This window comes from Pipistrellus kuhlii, unplaced genomic scaffold, assembly GCF_014108245.1.
Source record: "Pipistrellus kuhlii isolate mPipKuh1 unplaced genomic scaffold, mPipKuh1.p scaffold_m20_p_97, whole genome shotgun sequence".
NCBI lineage: Eukaryota > Metazoa > Chordata > Mammalia > Chiroptera > Vespertilionidae > Pipistrellus > Pipistrellus kuhlii.
Genome location: NW_023425603.1, coordinates 290978 through 305798, shown reverse-complemented (window position 1 = coordinate 305798; position 14821 = coordinate 290978). Strand labels below are relative to the sequence as shown.

The following is a 14821-nucleotide window of genomic DNA, read 5'->3' as shown; positions in this document are numbered from 1 at the left end:
CGAGGCCCGCCTCCCACACTGCGGCCCGGAGGGGACAGGCCGGGCCGAGGGGGACAGGCCGGGCCGGGGGGGACAGGCCGGGCTGGAGGGGACAGGACAGGCCGGGGGGGACAGGACAGGCCGGGCCGGGGGGGACAGGCCGGGCCGGGGGGGGGAACAGGCCGGGCCGGGGGGGACAGGACAGGCCGGGCGGGGGGGGGGGGGGACAGGCCGGGCTGGAGGGGACAGGCCGGGCCGAGGGGACAGGCCGGGCCGGGGGGGACAGGCCGGAGGGGACAGGACAGGCCGGGGGGGACAGGACAGGCCGGGGGGGACAGGACAGGCCGGGCCGGGGGGGACAGGCCGGGCCGGGGGGGACAGGCCGGGCCGGGGGGGGGGGGGACAGGCCGGGCGGGGGGGGGGACAGGCCAGGCCGGAGGGGACAGGCCGGGCTGGAGGGGACAGGCCGGGCGGGGGGGGGGGGACAGGCCGGGCCGGGGGGGGGAGGACAGGCCGGGCCGGGGGGGGGGAGGACAGGCCGGGCGGGGGGGGGGGGGGGGACAGGCCGGGCGGGAGGGGACAGGACAGGCCGGGGGGGACAGGACAGGCCGGGCCGGGGGGGGACAGGACAGGCCGGGCCGGGGGGGACAGGCCGGGCCGGGGGGGACAGGCCGGGCGGGGGGGACAGGCCGGGCGGGGGGGGGGACAGGCCGGGCGGGGGGGGGGGACAGGCTGGGCCGTGGGGGGGGGACAGGCCGGGCGGGGGGGGGGGGGCCGGGCCGGAGGGGGCAGGTCAGGCCTGAGAGGACAGGCCGGGCCGGGGGGGGGGGGGGCGGCAGGCCGGGCCGGAGGGGGCAGGTCAGGCCTGAGAGGACAGGCCGGGCCGGGGTGGGGGGGCGGCAGGCCGGGCTGGAGGGGGCAGGTCAGGCCTGAGAGGACAGGCCGGGCCGGGGTGGGGGGGCGGCAGGCCGGGCCGGAGGGGGCAGGTCAGGCCTGAGAGGACAGGCCGGGCCGGGGGGGGGGGGCGGCAGGCCGGGCCGGAGGGGGCAGGTCGGGCTGGAGAGGACAGGCCGGGCCGGGGGGGACAGGCCGGGTGGGGGGTGGGGACAGGCCGGGCCGGAGGGGGGGGGCAGGCCGGGGCGGGGGGGACCGGCCGGGTGGGGTGGGGGACACACAGGCCGGGCGGGGGCGGGGGCAGGCCAGGCCGGAGGGGGCAGGTCGGGCTGGAGAGGACAGGCTGGGCCGGAGGGGACAGGCCGGGCTGTGGGAAGTCGGGAGAAATCCCTGTCCTGCCCCTGAGACAACCGCTGCTGCCCCCGCTGGTGATCTCCAAGCCACGGCCTCGCCCGCCACCACACTGCAGCGGCCTCTGGTCAGTGTGGCCGGTCCTGAAGGGAGACTGGTCCACGCCCCGCCCGAGCAGACGGCGGAGGCCCGGCTGGGACACGGCTGCAGGGACACGGCTTCCTCTGGCGGAGGGGCCGCCGTGGGCAGGCCTCACCGGCAGCACTGCCGGCCGCTGGTGCAGGTGTCCCTGCCCTGGTGCAGCCCCTCCGGGCAGCAGTGGGGGGCACGGCGGCGGGAGCTCCCTGCGCGCCCTCCGGGGGCTGCACACCGGCTCCGGCTGCCGGCCCGGCCCGCCCGGCTGGTGCCGCCACAGCCCTCCTCAGGGCGGGCCCTCCTCAGGGCGGGGACAGGTCCCGTTTACTGGAGGGACAGACCCTGAGCGGGGAGGGAAACGGGAGTCACCGCGGCTGCCTGCCCCGGGCGCTGCGCCGTGAACGTCCGCTGTACCAGGACAGGCTCGGCTCCCGGCGCAGGCTGGATGGAGCTGTGAGGACAGGCAGACGTGGCAGGGAGCTGGGTCCCGCGGGTCCGTTTCCCCGGTTCTCACGAATGAACCTGCCCCCCCCCCCACGCGCCCCCCTCCCTGACTGCGGACACGGAGAGGCCTCCGAGTCACACCCGCACCAGCGGGCGGCCTGCCAAGCTGGCCCTTAGGAGTTTCCCGAGGTTCTAACATGCCCGGGTTCGAGGTGCCCACTCGGCAGGACTAAGAGCCAGAAGGCGTCTCGGCTGCAAATGCTCCAGCTCAGCTGGCACCAGGCTCGGGTGCTGGGGCCCCTCCTGGCCCACCGCCCACCACCCACCACCCACCACCCGGCGGCTCTTCAACGCGGGACCCAAGGAAACCTCCAGGGCCTGGGGGTTCCTGGGACGCCTGGAGCGACAGGAGGGGGAGGCGAGGCGAGGCCCTGAGAAGCAGGCTGAGCCCGAGGCGTAGTGGCCACCTTGGCATCACCCGTGCTGGCCGCCCGGACGCTCCGACGCCTCGGGGGGCTCCTGGGGCAGAGCTGCCCCTCTGGTCCTTTTCGCTGAAGCCTGTGCCGCCTCTGCCGTCTAGGGAGAGCGGACGGGGACAGTCAGCGGGGACGGAGCAGCAGCCACCTCCCCTCCCGGAGCGGCGCCGAGAGTGAAGTAGCGCCCCCCCCAGCACGCCCCCACACACAGGCAGGCCCCCACCCCCCTCTCCCCCCGCCCCGCCCTCCGCCATGCCCCCTGGCCCACCGCGTTCTCCCTCTTCGGCGGGCTGGCCGCCTCTTGGCCGCTGCACGTGTGTCCAATGCCACCGGGGCGCGTGTCTTCCTTGCGCAGGAATTCCTCCGTGATCCCCAGGGACTCGGCCACCTGAGGCACAGGGTGGGATGAGCTGCGGGGCCCCTGGGCCGAGGCCGCCTGGCGGGAAGGGGGGTCAGGGTGTGGTGCAGAGCCCTGGGAGACGTCGCCCCCAGAGCCGGAGCCCTGCGCTGCAGTCAGGAGGCAGCAGCAGGTTTTTAGAAAAGAACCAAACTCTCTCCAGGGCCACCACAAGCTTGGCAACGCTCGTCTGCTCGCCGCGACTCGGCCCTGCGCCTCCTCTGCGAACCCTCTGTTCACAGAAAGAGTCCTGCCCGTCCCAGAGCCGCCTCCCTCCCCAGTCGTGGGCAGGACGTGGTTTGGGAGCCTGGGAGCCGGCGCTGGCCCTGGCAGCCACCCGGGACCGCGGCCGCTGGGGGTGTGGGGATTTCGCCGGGCTCCTGGGGAAGCAGCGGTGTGACGGTCATGGAGTGTCAGCACGGCCCGAGAGAACACCCAGAGCACGGGGCGAAGAGGGTGGGGCAGACCAAGGTCAGCGGAGAGGCGAACAGTGCCCCCTGCGAACCGTGCGGGACTGAGCGGGCGGGACCGGCTCAAGCGTGGCAGGGGGAGAGGGGGGACCACGTGTACACACTCCTCCAGCAAAGGCTTGTATCCGAAATAACATTTCTATCAGAAACAAACAAACAAGCAAAAACACACACAAAAAAGAAGGAAAAAACAGACAAAAGGCATTTCTGTCAAGAACCCAATATAGCTAAAGGCAATTCGGTGACAATGACGCCGAAATGAGAAATTTGTCAGAACATCGAAGACCTCCGGGCTGTGTGTAACCCCAAATGTACAGAATGAAGGACCCTGTGGACCCATTACCGAGGCCTGGACTCGGACAGCGGGAGGAGGGTCAGGAGGCTGGACCTCGGGCGGATGTGCATTTCCGTGATCCCGAGGCCTGACCGCCTTCCCGCGATGAACAAAGTGACCGCGGCCTGGCCGGCGCCACCACGGAGCCCCGCTCCTCCCAGCGCCTTCCTCCGGCAGAGCGCCTCCCGGCCCTTACCTCGGGGGCCTTGACTTCCAGGGGCTGGGAGCGCGGGCTGGGGTCCCGGAGGTAGTGCTGACACATCTGCTTCACCGCCTGGTGCAGCTCCTCAAACTCCCTGTACACGGCTGGGAACGCGGGCTGTGCCGGGCGGCCGCGCTCAGCCTGAGCGAGGAGAAAGGCCCAGCCGTCACCCGGGAGGCAGGAGACGGTCCCTCGGCCCCGCCCAGGCCTGTCCCCGGGGTTCCCTCTCGGCCCAGGGAGCCCGTGTGCCAGCCGCGCCCGCAGCGCTCACCGGGCTGGGAGCCAGGGACGCAGTAGGCCTGAGGATGGCGCTGCTCCGGCCAGAGGGCGGCCTCCGCTCCCGGCTGCTGCACGGTGTGCGGTGTGGGTGAGGGTGTGCACGTGGGTGTGCGGTGTGGGTGAGGGTGTGCAGTGTGGGTGTGCGGTGTGGGTGAGGGTGTGCAGTGTGGGTTGTGGGTGTGCGGTGTGGGTGTGCACGTGGGTGTGCGGTGTGGGTGAGGGTGTGTGGTGTGGGTGTGCCTTTGGGGTGTGCGGTGTGGGTGTGGGGTGTGCCTATGGGGTGTGCGGTGTGGGTGTGGGGTGTGCCTATGGGGTGTGGGTGTGGGTGAGGGTGTGCACGTGGGTGTGGGTGTGGGTGAGGGTGTGTGGTGTGGATGTGGGGTGAGGGTGTGCAGTGTGGGTGAGGGTGTGCGGTGTGGGTGTGGGTGTGCCTTTGGGGTGTGCGGTGTGGGTGTGGGGTGTGCCTATGGGATGTGGGTGTGGGTGTGTGGTGTGTGCAGTGTGGGTGTGGGGTGTGCGGTGTGGGTGAGGGTGTGTGGTGTGGATGTGGGGTGAGGGTGTGCAGTGTGGGTGTGCCTTTGGGGTGTGGGTGTGCAGTGTGGGTTGTGGGTGTGCGGTGTGGGTGTGGGTGCAGGGCCCAGGCACAGCATCAGAGTGGGCTCACCAGGCTCAGAGCCCGATGGAGGAGGCCACATGGGGGAGCCCCGAGTGGAGGGAGCCAGTGCGGGTGGGAGGGCGGGTGCCAGGTGTGCTGCTGCCCTCGGGGCTCCCACAGAAGCTGACCTGCCCGGCGCCTGGGCCGGCAGCAGTCACAGCTCTGTCCGCGGGAAGGACTGCAGGAGGCGGGCTCTGACCTAACGGGCGTCTCTATAGGGGCCGGTCACCCAGCCGGCCAGGAACTCGCCTTCTTCAGGAGGAACTGGTACACGGTCACGGCCTGCGCCAGCCGGGGCAGCGCCAGCTCCACGAGGTCCGCGCGCGCGCACCGCTGCAGAACCTACCGGAAGAGAACCTCGTCAGCCAGCAGCTGGTGCCGCAAGAACTTAAGGATTTGAGAAGGTCCCCAATCTCAGGGACGAAGCCACTCTACGCCACGGACGCCCGCTTCATGAACTCTTGTGCCCGTAAACAAAACCCTGAGATCCGCCCAGACCCAGAGCCTGACTCCTGACAGCCCTGAGTGGCGCGGATCCGGGTTCTGGATGAGGACATGGCGGCGGGAGACGCGCGCCCCCTCCAGGGCTCCGGCTCACCAGCCCGAGACAAAAAGGCACAGAAATCCCAAGCCTGCCAGTCAGAACCCCCCGCAAAGCATGGTGGGAGAGGAGGGGGACCAGGTGACAGGCAGACAGGACCCCCCAAAGCACGGTGGGAGAGGAGGGGGACCAGGTGACAGGCAGACAGGACCCCCCAAAGCACAGTGGGAGAGGAGGGGGACCAGGTGACAGGCAGACAGGACCCCCCAAAGCACGGTGGGAGAGGAGGGGGACCAGGTGACAGGCAGACAGGACCCCCCAAAGCACGGTGGGAGAGGAGGGGGACCAGGTGACAGGCAGACAGGACCCCCCAAAGCACGGTGGGAGAGGAGGGGGACCAGGTGATAGGCAGACAGGACCCCCCAAAGCACGGTGGGAGAGGAGGGGGACCAGGCGACAGGCAGACAGGACCCCCCAAAGCACGGTGGGAGAGGAGGGGGACCAGGTGATAGGCAGACAGGACCCCCCAAAGCACGGTGGGAGAGGAGGGGGACCAGGTGACAGGCAGGGCAGGGTGGGGGGAGCATCTGGGAGGCAGCAGGGAGGGTGCAGTCCCAGGACTGACGGACTGCTGGAATGGGGAGGGTGCATGAGGGAAAGAAGAGCCATGGGTGCTCTGGGTCCCCGGCTGAGCTCTGGGCAGACCCTGGCAAGGTGGGCGGATGGGAACCAGCTGTGGGATGTTTGAAATCGAGGCTGAAGCGCCAGAGAGGTCTGAACAGGCGGTACGGATTCGGACATGGGAGCCAGCTGGAGCCCTGAGGCCTGGGAGGTGGACGAGATCAGCCAGGGCAGCAGTAAGGGGGCAGGGAGCAGCAAGCCCTGGAGGCAGGAAGGCCCCGAAGCTCGGGGAGGACATGGCTCAGGGAGGCCGAGGAGCAACCAGCCGGAGCCCAGGCTGGCAGGGTCAGCCCAGCAGTGGCTCAGAAAGTCACAAAAGCAAAAGGAAGGCCTTTGGCATGCAGGACAAGGTGCTGAACTGTGACTTGCAAAAGGCCGAGTGAACAATGGCCAGCTGGCTTCCTACACTCCAGGCGGCATGGCCGGTGTGGGTGGTATGACCGTGGCATGGCCTCACCACACCTGGCCTGCAGCAGCCAGGCCCCCTCCCTCTCTGGATCGTCCCTGGCGGGGGTGCTGTCGTCCCCTCCACACCCAGGACAGGCCGATCCGTGCAGACAACGGCGTGAACTCCAGCGCCTGGTTTGAGGGCCTCGCTGCGAGTCAGGGTGCGGCCGGCAGGCCTTGGCTTCCCGTGCCACCTCGCTAACTGGGAAGGACCATCGTGTTCAGTCCCCCTCACTCTGAGCGGCCGGCCGAGCGGACACCAAACAGCCAAGATCCAGTTCCAGACCTGCCACCTCGGGGCCTGTGGGAGGCGCAGCCCCGGAGCCCCAGCTCCTCGCGGGAAGCCGAGGTGAGCAGCATCAGGAGCGCACAGGAGCCCAGCACGAGGCGGGGCCACGGCTGGCTGTGCAGAGGGCTGGGGGGGAGAGGGGGCGAGGCTAGTGTGACTCTAGTGAGTGAGTCCAGCCAAGGCCTGCCTTCCTCCTACGATCAATAAACAAGCCCGGGCCCAAAGCCCCGCCCCAGGCTCACCTTTCCCACGAGAACCGGAACTCGTGGAGCTTTCCAGGAACCTCCTTCCTGTGAAACCTCTTCCTCCCCTGTGCACGGAGCCCGTGGCACTGGCTGACCTCAGCCTCTGGCTGGCTCTCACTCCCTAAGTCTTATACAGGGGTCCTCAAACTTTTTAAAGTGGGGGCTAGATCACAGTCCCTCAGAGAGCTGGAGGGCCGGACTATATGAACTACTAATTCCTACTGTAACACCTCGGCTGCGCTCACTGCCCAAAAAACCTGGCGGGCCGGATCAGACTCCTCTGCGGGCCGCATGTGGCCGGCGGGCCGTAGTTTGAAGACGCCTGCAAGACATCGGCCGTCCGCCGTGACCAGGCAGGTACATGTGTCCTGGCCAGAGGCAGCCTGAGGAAGTCCCACGTTTCCCGGTTAGGCCAGCTAAATTCAGTGCACCGCCCTCGCTGGTGTGGCTCAGTGGACAGAGCGCCGGCCTGCAGACTGAAGGGTCCTGGGTTTGATTCCGGTCAAGGGCACGTGCCCTGGTTGCAGGCTCCATCCCCCGTGTGGGGCATGCAGGAGGCAGCCGATCCATAATTCACTCTCATCATGGATGTTTCTATATCTCCCTCTCATTTCTTCTCTGCAATCAATAAAAAAATATATTGTTATTTTATTTATTTATTTTTAAAATACATTTTATTGATTATCCACAGAGAGGAAGGGAGAGAGATAGAGAGTTAGAAACATCAATGAGACAGAAACATCGATCAGCTGCCTCATGCACACCCCCTAACCAAGGTACATGCCCTTGACCGGAATCGAACCTGGGACCCTTCAGTCTGCAGGCCGACGCTCTAACCATAAAAGTATTTTTTAAAAAGAAAATAAATAAACTCAGTGCACCTACTTTCCAGGGCTGGGTTGGAGATTCCCAGACTCAAAACCTGAAACATGCTTTTATATCTTTGCAACTTATCCCAGTAACAACAACAAAAATTATTTCTGTTGTTTTCTAAATGGCTTCCTTGAAAGCACGGGTTAGAATTTTCCAGAGTGTGTAAGGCACGCAGCTCTCGCTATAGGTGAGGGTCCGTTCACACAGGGCAGCCGGGCGGCTCCAGGAAATGCCCTGGAAGTGACTGCGTGCGTCCGGCCAGCACACTCCGGGGAACTGCACACCCACCCGGGATTTCACCCACAAATTCCGACGCCTCATGGCGAATCGCCGCATCCCACGCCAACCAGAGTTCACAGGCGGAAGCGGACATACCTCCCGGAGCCCGGCTCTGCTCCTGGCAGCCCGGCTCCGGCCCTCGGGGGCCGGGGGGTAGCCCCTTTCCGGTCCTGGGTGTCTCTCTGACTCCCAAAGGGCCGAGTGCCGTCCATCTGCTGGCTCCGACACCGACGCCTCTTCCGCTTCTATAGGCCCACCGTTCTGGATGGCGTTGGGAGGGCGACAAGGGGAGACGTGCGCAGGTGTCACTGCCGCTGCCCAGGAGGCACCCGTGGGCCGCTGCCCCAATCCCGACCTTTCCCAAGACGCACTGCCAGCTGGAGTGCGCTGCGCAGACTTACGACCACTTCGGAGGCACTCGCTGCCCACCAGGCTGCCAGGGCAGACACCTCCCTTCCCCGCAGCGGGCCCACGGGGGCCTCAGATCCCCCCGGAGAGGACTGGGTTCTGCCTGAGCCTTCCTGAGCCCCTCACACACCACAAGGCCGCTTTGAGGAGGACAGTAACAAGGACCGGCCACCAGCGAGCATCCTTACCTGCAGGCTGCCCCGAGCCGGCCGGGCCCCTCCGGCTCTCAGAGGAGCTGGTGGGGCCCGCCCCGGGGACGCGGGACCCCGGGGCCTGCCCTCCGCACAGCCCCGGGCCGAGCTCCCCGTGGCTTCCTCAGACAGTGCCGGCTCCGGCTGGGGCTCCGGCTGGGGCTGGCCGTGGCCCGGCTGCAGTCTGAAGTGCCGGGCCAGCCCGCCCTTCCCGATGTAAGACTTCCCACACGCCTGACACCGGAAGGCTCGGGGCCTCAGGGAGCCGCTCGGCAAGTCAAAGAGTGCCTGCTTGTCCCTCTGCTCCTCCTCCTCTTCCACACTCAGTTCCGAATAATCGTCCGAGTCGGAGGGGTGGCTGTCGGCCAGATCCTCCATCCTTATGAATTTATAATCTTTGGCTTTGTGCTTGGGAGGTCGAGAGATCCGCCCAGAGCGTGTTTTCACTTTCAAAGATTTCTTTAGTTTCTCAGTGTGTTTTGTATGAAAGTTGGAAATAAATAAATTTGCTGAACTGGATGACACAGATGTTGCTGCCGGTGGGCCGGAGGCTGCCCGAGGGGTGGATGTGGCGCCCGGTCCATCTGGCGCCTGGGGGGCCACAGGCCTCACCGTAGGGACCAGCTGGATGGCGGGCAGTGGCCTCTGGAGCAGCACCTGGACAGGAGGCTGCGGCCCAGTGCTCAGGGGAGGCTGTGCCCTGAGCAGCCGAGGGCTGGCGACGCTGAGCCCCAACACATGGCAGGGCCTTCCGGGCGGCTGGCCCAGCCGGGCTGTCCCGGGATGGACGGTGGCCAGCTGGGGCTTCGGCCTTTCCTGACCTCTCGTGTCTCCAGAAATTACCGTGACACAGATGGGTCCCAGTTGCTGAAAGAGAAAAGCATTTAGCTTATCAATTTTGCTCTCATCTTAAATCCACCATTGACATTTTTCTACATTATAAAATGCACCGGCCTCGGGGCTGAGTTGCTTGGGTGTGGCTGCATGCACCAAAAGGCTGCCGGTTCAGTTCCAGGCAGGGTGCGGCCAGGGTTCTGGGCTCCATCCTTGGTTGGGAGTGTGAAAGGCAACTAGTCAGTGTTTTAGTCTCACACTGATGTTTCTCTCTCTTTCTCCTTCCCTCCCCCTCTCTCTTATTATCAATACAAAAATCTTTAAAAATATAACATTATGCCCTACCGTCATGGCTCAGTGGTTCAGCAGTGACCTATAAATCAGGAGGTAATGGTTCAATTCCATCAGGGCACATGCCCGGGTTGTGCGCCCCATTCCCAGTGGGGCAGGAGGCAGCCAACCAGTGATTCTGTCTCATCATTGACATTTCTAATTCTCCATCTTCGTTTCTCTCTGAATTCATAAAAATGTATGAAAAAATAAATAAGATTATAAAATACATGTCAGGTATATTAAAGACATGTAATATAGGTATCCAAAAAATATACACACACACTTTGAATTATAAAAGCAGTGCTTACTCAAATACATTTCATTTTTGAAATTGAGCTGTCAACTGTTGACGTGTATAGTTTTTGGGACAGCCTGCATATCTGTACTGTTCAGAGTGATGTTTCTGAACCTTTCTGACCAAAATGTGACAAGTGATACATTTCTCACACCCATAGGTTAGTGTAGAAACGTTTGCACATCCCATCTAATAAAGAGGGACTATGCTAATTGCCCCTCATGCTGTTGCAAAGATGGTGGCACCCACAGGCAATGAATGAATATGCTAATTGACTGCCACACCCTCAAAGATGGCAGTGCCCACAGCCACAATGTGGCAGGGCCCGGTCTCATCAGCCCCCCCAGGGCAGCAGGTGCCTGGCCGCTCCATGCACCTGCCTCCGGAGTCCCCCAGCGGCCCAGGGCTGCCTGAGGCTCAGGTATCCAGGGTAGGCTGAGGCTTGCACTACCAGCAGCAGCAGAGGAGTGATGGAGCGTCACCTTCCCCTAATCATTGGGTCACCTCCCACCCCTGAGGGCTCCCAGACTGTGAGAGGGAGCAGGCCGGCTGAGGGACCCCCTCCAGTGCAGGAATTTTCATGCTCCGGGCCTCTAGTAAACAACAGAAGTGCAACCCTCTAGTTTCAGAACTACCACGAAACAAAAATGGCCTAAATTTTTAATCTGCTGTGGACCCTGGTTTACCATGTGGGTATCACACTGGCTACTGCGCTACCTGTTTGCTTCATTTGGCGGATTTTCTAAGTCTCTCTGGGGGCCAGCGTAAACATAAGCAAAGCCCTGCCTTCCTGGAGGAGGCGGGCAGTTCCCTGCCCTGCCTCAGTCACCCGAATCCGGACCTCCTGCCCCAAGTCTGTCCTTTCAACAGCTCCACTGCTGACTCCGAAGGCGGAGAATTCCCTAAGGAACGCAGACAGGAAAGCAATGCCACTGCCGCCCTGGCGCACAGGTGCAGGGGGGCTTCCCAGGAGAGAGGACCTCTGGGGGCGGGGAGGGAGGGAGGCAGAGGCTGAGTAGAATTTTTCCAGGCGGGAAGCTTTTCTACGTGCAAGAAAAGCAGGGCCAGCGAATAGAGAAAGCTCGCAGTGTTCCTGCAGGGCAGGAACGAGAGGGACGGGAACAGCCTGACCCGGGGGGTGTCCACTGGGTCTGTGCCTCCTGACCCACGCCACCCCACAGAGAACCACCTTCTCTAAATGCACCCCCCCACCCAGCATGCTGCTCCTCTTTCTCATTTTCAACGCACCCCCTTCCCAGTCTAGTGCGGACACCACCTCTTCCACAACGGCTCTGACCCCTCAGCCAGAAACCCTTCCCTAACCCATTTAGTCCTGACCTGTGCCTCAGGCTTTCTTTTCTTTAAATGTTCTTATTGCTTTTAGAGAGCGGGGAAGGGAGGATAGAGAAAGTATGTGCCCTGACTGGGAACCTATCCAGTGACCTCTTGGTTCATAGGTTGATGTTCAACCACTGAGCAACACGGACAATGTGCCCCCAGCTTTCTGACTGTGATCAGAAGCTATGAGTGTTTTACCCCCTGGTTAGGTTATTACCCCCTTAGGGGCAAGGGGCACATCTTGCTTGCCTCTGAGGCACAGCTGTGGTGCAGAGTATTAGCTGAACAGGCCGCACAATCATATTATGATTTCAGGTAGAATTTACATCCTCCCTTGAAATATGAATGTTTATTGCATGTAACAGTATATTTAAAATCGTTTTTCTTGAAATATTAAAAAATATTTAAAAATTATTTTTTAAAAACCACATACACAGAAATTTATCTTCTCCCAATTAGGTGAGCTACAGAGCACAATCGTGCCTCCTCACTCTGGTTCAGTTTGCTTTCATTTGGTGGAAAATGCCATTTTTGGACTCTTTCCTAAGTTGCCATAACAAACCTAGAAAGCGGTGGCCGCATTCACAGGCCCTGGAGTGCAGCCTCACCAGGGACCCTGGGCAGTCACCTAACCCCGTGGTCGGCAAACTGTGGCTTGTGAGCCACATGCTTTGGCCTCTTGAGTGTGGCTCTTCCACAAAATACCATGGCCTGGGCGAGTCTATTTGGAATAAGTGGCGTTAGAAGAAGTTTGTTTTAAAAATTAGGCTCTCAAAAGAAATTTCGGCCGAAACTGGTTTGGCTCAGTGGATAGAGTATCGGCCTGCGAACAGAAGGGTCCCAGGTTCGATTCCGGTCAAGGGCATGTACTTTGGTTGTGGGCACATCCCCAGTAGAAGGTGTGCAAGAGGCAGTTGATAGATGTTTCTCTCTCATTGATGTTTCCAGCTCTCTCTCTCTCCCTTCCTCTCTGTAAAAAAGTCAATATATTAAAAATTTTCCCCCAATCGTTGTACTGTTGATATTTGGCTCGTTGACTAATGAGTTTGCCGACCACTGACCTAACCTCTCTAAACTCGTGCCTCATCCATAAAACGCTGACACAAACCCGTGTGTGTGGCTGCTGAGCCACACTGTGCACACGCAGCACGGGGCCAGGCCCGGAGCAGCGGCTGCAAAGGACAGCCACCCTCCCTCTGACTGCGCAGACTTGCTGTGCCCAGCACATGCGGGAGGAAGCAGTTTGGGCAGAATGGTACTTGTCTCCCAAACTTTAGCTAGACAACTCTCCAGTCTCCACGAGGAACTGGGTACAGCTCCCAGAAGCCCAAGTCACCAGGTGGTGGTGGTGGTGGGTGAGGGGCGGGGGGCCTGGACTATGAGGACTGGGACTTCAGCTCTCGCCCAGTTCCAGGAAGAGGCCTCCTGCGCTTACAGCCCGGCGCTGAGAGGGGACGTGGGCTTCGGGACAAAACCGTCTCATTCCCAACTTCCCCGCGATCCCAGCGTGGTACCTGGAAATAACGCCACTGGAAAGGAGGCGTGGTGCAGCATGTTTTGCATGTTTCACTCATGAAGTGTATGGCAGGCGCTGTGCAGAGACCGAGTTGCAAACCCAGGCCCTCCTACTGCAGGCGCTGGTCCCGCGCCGTCGGAAGGGACTTAACTCTGCACGGCCGGCCGGCCGGGGGCTCCGGGAGGAGCTCCGCCTGTGAGCCGGGCGGCCCCGGCCCCGGCCCCGGCCCCGGCCCCGGCCCCGGCCCCGGCCCCGGCCCCGGCCCCAGCCCCGGGAGGCAGAGGATCAATGGTCCTCTCTCCCTCCATCTCTGAAATCAATAAAAAACGAACTTTTTGAAAAGGAATGTACTTAATTCTGTCCCGAGTCGCAGGTCTCGGCGTTGGCTCCTTTGAACCTCTGTCTCCGGTCCGGCCAGGCCTGCGCAGGCTCTCGGCGCCCGGCCCGGCGGCCCGGCGGCCCGGCACCTCCGGCGAGGGCGCAGGGCGCGGCGGGGCGGGCGCGGGAGGCTCCGGCCGGGCGCGTGGGAGCCGCGGCCCGAGAGCCCGCGAGCCCCCCAGGGAGTGCGGGCGGGGCCCCGAGCCTGCCCGCGGGCGCAGGTGGCTTCCCGGCGGCGCGGTGCCGGCCGTTCCCACGTCCCCCGGCGCCTCACCTGCGGCGGCGGCGGCGGCGGCGGGCGCGCGAGCTGGGCGCGGGGCCCCGGCTGCGGGGCGGCCCGCGGGGCGGAGGGCGGCGGCCGCGCCTGCGCCACCTGCTCCAGCACCCGCCGCAGCTGCTCCGGGCCCAGCGGGGCCAGGCGCGAGGAGCCGCCGCTCCGGCCCGGGGGCCCCGGCTCGGAGCCCGCCATGGCGTCCGACGCGGGGACTCGAACCGGGGCCGCCGCGCAGACTGGCCTCTCGGGAAAGGGGCGGCTACGAGTGCCGGGCGGGCCAAGAAGGCTCGGAAGGCGACCGCGAAGGGAGACGGCGGTGGGCGGGGTCTGGCGTGGCCCCGCCCCTCGCTGCCCCAGCGCCGGAAACAGCCAACCACCGCCTTGCCCTCTCCTGCAGGGGCACCTCCCGCGGCTTCTCAAAGCTGCTCAGAGGAAAAACTTTCCTCCCGCCATCAGGTCCGCAAATTAAACGGACAAGAGACAGATTAACTGGAACAAAGACAGAGGGTGATCGTGTTTTTATTCCTGTGCCTACCAGCATTCACAGAAAGAAATGACTCCAAGAGGCAGAGAGTGGGGCGCGTACCCCATGTTAACGGGGGAAGGGAAGGAGGGCCCTGGGGAGACAGGTGGCTGAGGGGCCGGTGAATAGGCCTTACACGGCAGGTGCGGCTGTGATGGTTTGGACAATGCCCCTTTAGGTGTCCTGGGTTAGTCTTTCCTGATCGCTCCCGGGGAAGGCCTTTAAGGGCAGTTTAATTCTTCTGAGTCCCTTTTGGGAGGCTCTGCTTTTTTAGGCAGAAAAGGCTGTTCAGGAATTCAAATGCCTTTTGCTCAAAATATTTTTTACGACACAAAGGCATGTTCTGGACCCCTTCACGCCTCGTTCAAGAAAGTGTGCACTCCGAGGGCAGCGGTCTCGGCTGCCTCCTCCTCTGTGTGTCCCTGCATCGAACCAGGAGCCTGACTCAGACATCCAGGATGTGACATGTAGCTCGCGTGCAGGAGCCCAAGGCCAGGCCCCCTTCTAGTTACAGATGTTCTCACTAAAGATTTTATTTTTTAAAAAAATTATATATATATAATTTTTTAATATATAATATATATATTATTGATTTCAGAGAGGAAGGGAGAGGGGGAGAGAGAGACAGAAACGTCAGTGATGAAAGAGAATCATTGATTGGCTGCCTCCTGGATGCCCATTCTGGGGAGCGAGCTCACAGTCCCAGCATGTACCCTTGACCTGAATCAAACCCGGGACCCTTCAGTCCGCAGTCCCACCC

At 63.1% G+C, this 14821-nt stretch overlaps 1 protein-coding gene across 2 annotated transcripts; it reads right to left on the bottom strand.

The window, feature by feature from the left end:
• Positions 1 to 1150: 1150 nt before the first annotated feature.
• On the bottom strand, positions 1151 to 13826 carry ZNF839 (zinc finger protein 839). Of its 2 annotated transcripts, none has more exons than XM_045578355.1 (7): positions 13539 to 13826; positions 8568 to 9437; positions 8068 to 8232; positions 4866 to 4958; positions 3677 to 3823; positions 2548 to 2667; positions 1151 to 1701 (listed from the first exon to the last, which is right to left on the bottom strand). In XM_045578355.1, the coding sequence occupies exons 1-7, from the start codon at positions 13731 to 13733 to the stop codon at positions 1684 to 1686; spliced, it is 1608 nt and encodes a 535-aa protein (XP_045434311.1). In that variant the 5' UTR covers positions 13734 to 13826; the 3' UTR covers positions 1151 to 1683. The 2 variants fall into 2 exon arrangements, with proteins under 2 accessions (XP_045434311.1, XP_036284899.1); XM_036429006.2 differs by lacking the exon at positions 1151 to 1701 and adding an exon at positions 1708 to 2379.
• Positions 13827 to 14821: the final 995 nt, after the last annotated feature.

Coding starts and splice junctions, on each gene's coding strand:
- ZNF839 (XM_036429006.2), bottom strand. CDS start 13,733: ATGGCGGGCTCCGAGCCGGGGCCCCCGGGCCGGAGCGGCGGCTCCTCG. Junction 3,824..4,865: donor ACCAGTTCCTCCTGAAGAAG/GCGAGTTCCTGG, acceptor CTCCTCGCTCAG/GCTGAGCGCGGCCGCCCGGC. Junction 2,380..2,547: donor CGCCGAAGAGGGAGAACGCG/GTGGGCCAGGGG, acceptor CGCTCTCCCTAG/ACGGCAGAGGCGGCACAGGC.